This window comes from Limulus polyphemus, unplaced genomic scaffold (genome assembly GCF_000517525.1).
Source record: "Limulus polyphemus unplaced genomic scaffold, Limulus_polyphemus-2.1.2 Scaffold86331, whole genome shotgun sequence".
NCBI lineage: Eukaryota > Metazoa > Arthropoda > Merostomata > Xiphosura > Limulidae > Limulus > Limulus polyphemus.
This window is the reverse complement of record NW_013751927.1, coordinates 1-1,702: the sequence shown is the minus strand read 5'-3', so window position 1 is coordinate 1,702 and position 1,702 is coordinate 1. Positions and strand designations below refer to the sequence as shown.

The 1,702-nt window shown below is 32.4% G+C and overlaps 1 protein-coding gene across 1 annotated transcript; it reads left to right on the top strand.

The window, feature by feature from the left end:
* Positions 1 to 331: 331 nt before the first annotated feature.
* On the top strand, positions 332 to 1,219 carry LOC106477859 (limulus clotting factor C-like; the record flags this gene model as incomplete). The annotated part of the gene is made up of 2 exons (XM_013938381.2): positions 332 to 527; positions 1,013 to 1,219. Coding segments are annotated over exons 1-2 (370 nt in total), but the record flags the coding sequence as incomplete, so codon positions are not given.
* Between the last annotated feature and the right edge of the window lie 483 nt (positions 1,220 to 1,702).

Here is a 1,702-nt window from a genome sequence, read left to right as displayed (position 1 = left end):
TTGTAATTAAGTTGTTAAAGTAGTATTCACTAGACAGTATACTAAATACAAAATGTAATACACTTCCTTGTTCTTACATTATATTAAACAAATTGTAATTAAGTTGTTAAAGTAGTATTCACTAGACAGTATACTAAATACAAAATGTAATACACTTCCTTGTTCTTACATTATATTAAACGACATTGTAATTAAGTTGTTAAAGTAGTATTCACTAGACAGTATACTAAATACAAAATGTAATACACTTCCTTGTTCTTACATTATATTAAACGACATTGTAATTAAGTTGTTAAAGTAGTATTCACTAGACAGTATACTAAATACAAAATGTAATTGTTATATTACAGTTCGAGAATGTTCCATGGTTTCATCTCTAGAACATGGCAAAGTAAACTCTCCTAGTGCCGATCTGATAGAAGGAGCTACTTTACGGTTCTCATGTGATAGCCCCTACTACTTGATTGGTCAAGAAACATTAACCTGCCAGGGCAACGGTCAGTGGAGTGGGCAGATACCGCAGTGTCGTAAGTAATGATCAAGTATATTCACAGTTAATTTACTAGTATGGCACTGTAACTCACTTGTTCAGTTGGTAAAAACTGGTTGTTACTTGCAGGACTAGTATGGCACTGTAACTGTATGGCAGATACCACAGTGTAGTAAGTAATGATCAAGTATATTCACAGTTAATCTACTAATTAGTTAGTTGGAACAAGAGTTGGGTCAGAATGACCCACGTCGATTTTTTTTCAAGTTGATATTCCAACTCAGCTACCTGATATTTTATGTACTATATTTCAATCAGTTCTTGAGTGTTGAGCAGAGTAGATGCGTTGTTTCAGCTCTCTTTTTTTACTGCTGTAGTCGTTTGTTGGTTATTATGACCCCACCGTATTATAAAGATAATATTTTTGAATTTTATATCTTCTTTGATTACTGATAAAGACACTTTAGTTGTAAGTTTATTATTTTATCAACACATTTCTGTCTCTGTTTCATTGAATCACAGAGAAATTGGTCTTCTGCCCTGACCTTGACCCTGTAAGCCATGCTGAACACCAGGTTAAAATTGGCTTAGAACAAAAATATGGTCAATTTCCTCAAGGCACTGAAGTAACCTATACGTGTACTGGTAATTACTTCTTGATGGGTTTGGACACCTTAAAATGTAACCCTGATGGGTCCTGGTCGGGAACACAGCCGTCCTGTGTTAAAGGTAAAGTTATTTAATAGAAAGTTCACTGGGTTCAACTTTGTATTTGTGATTTATTTTGTAGAGACTTGTGTAATGATTGGATTCATTTTGTTGATACAACACTTGATTTGTTGAACTTAAATGTTGTTAGAATTCAATTCTGAAAATAATTAATAAAAGGTCTAGTAATGATATAATAACTGATGTCAGTGATTTCTTAACAATAAAATACAGCATGTGTAGTAATGATATCGTAACTGATGTCGGTGATTTGTTAACAATAAAATATAGCATGTGTAGTAATGATATCGTAACTGATGTCAGTGATTTGTTAACAATAAAATACAGTATGTGTAGTAATGATATCGTAACTGATGTCAGTGATTTGTTAACAATAAAATACAGCATGTATAGTAATGATATCGTAACTGATGTCAGTGATTTGTTAACAATAAAATACAGCATGTGTAGTAATGATATCGTGACTGATGTCAGTGATTTGTT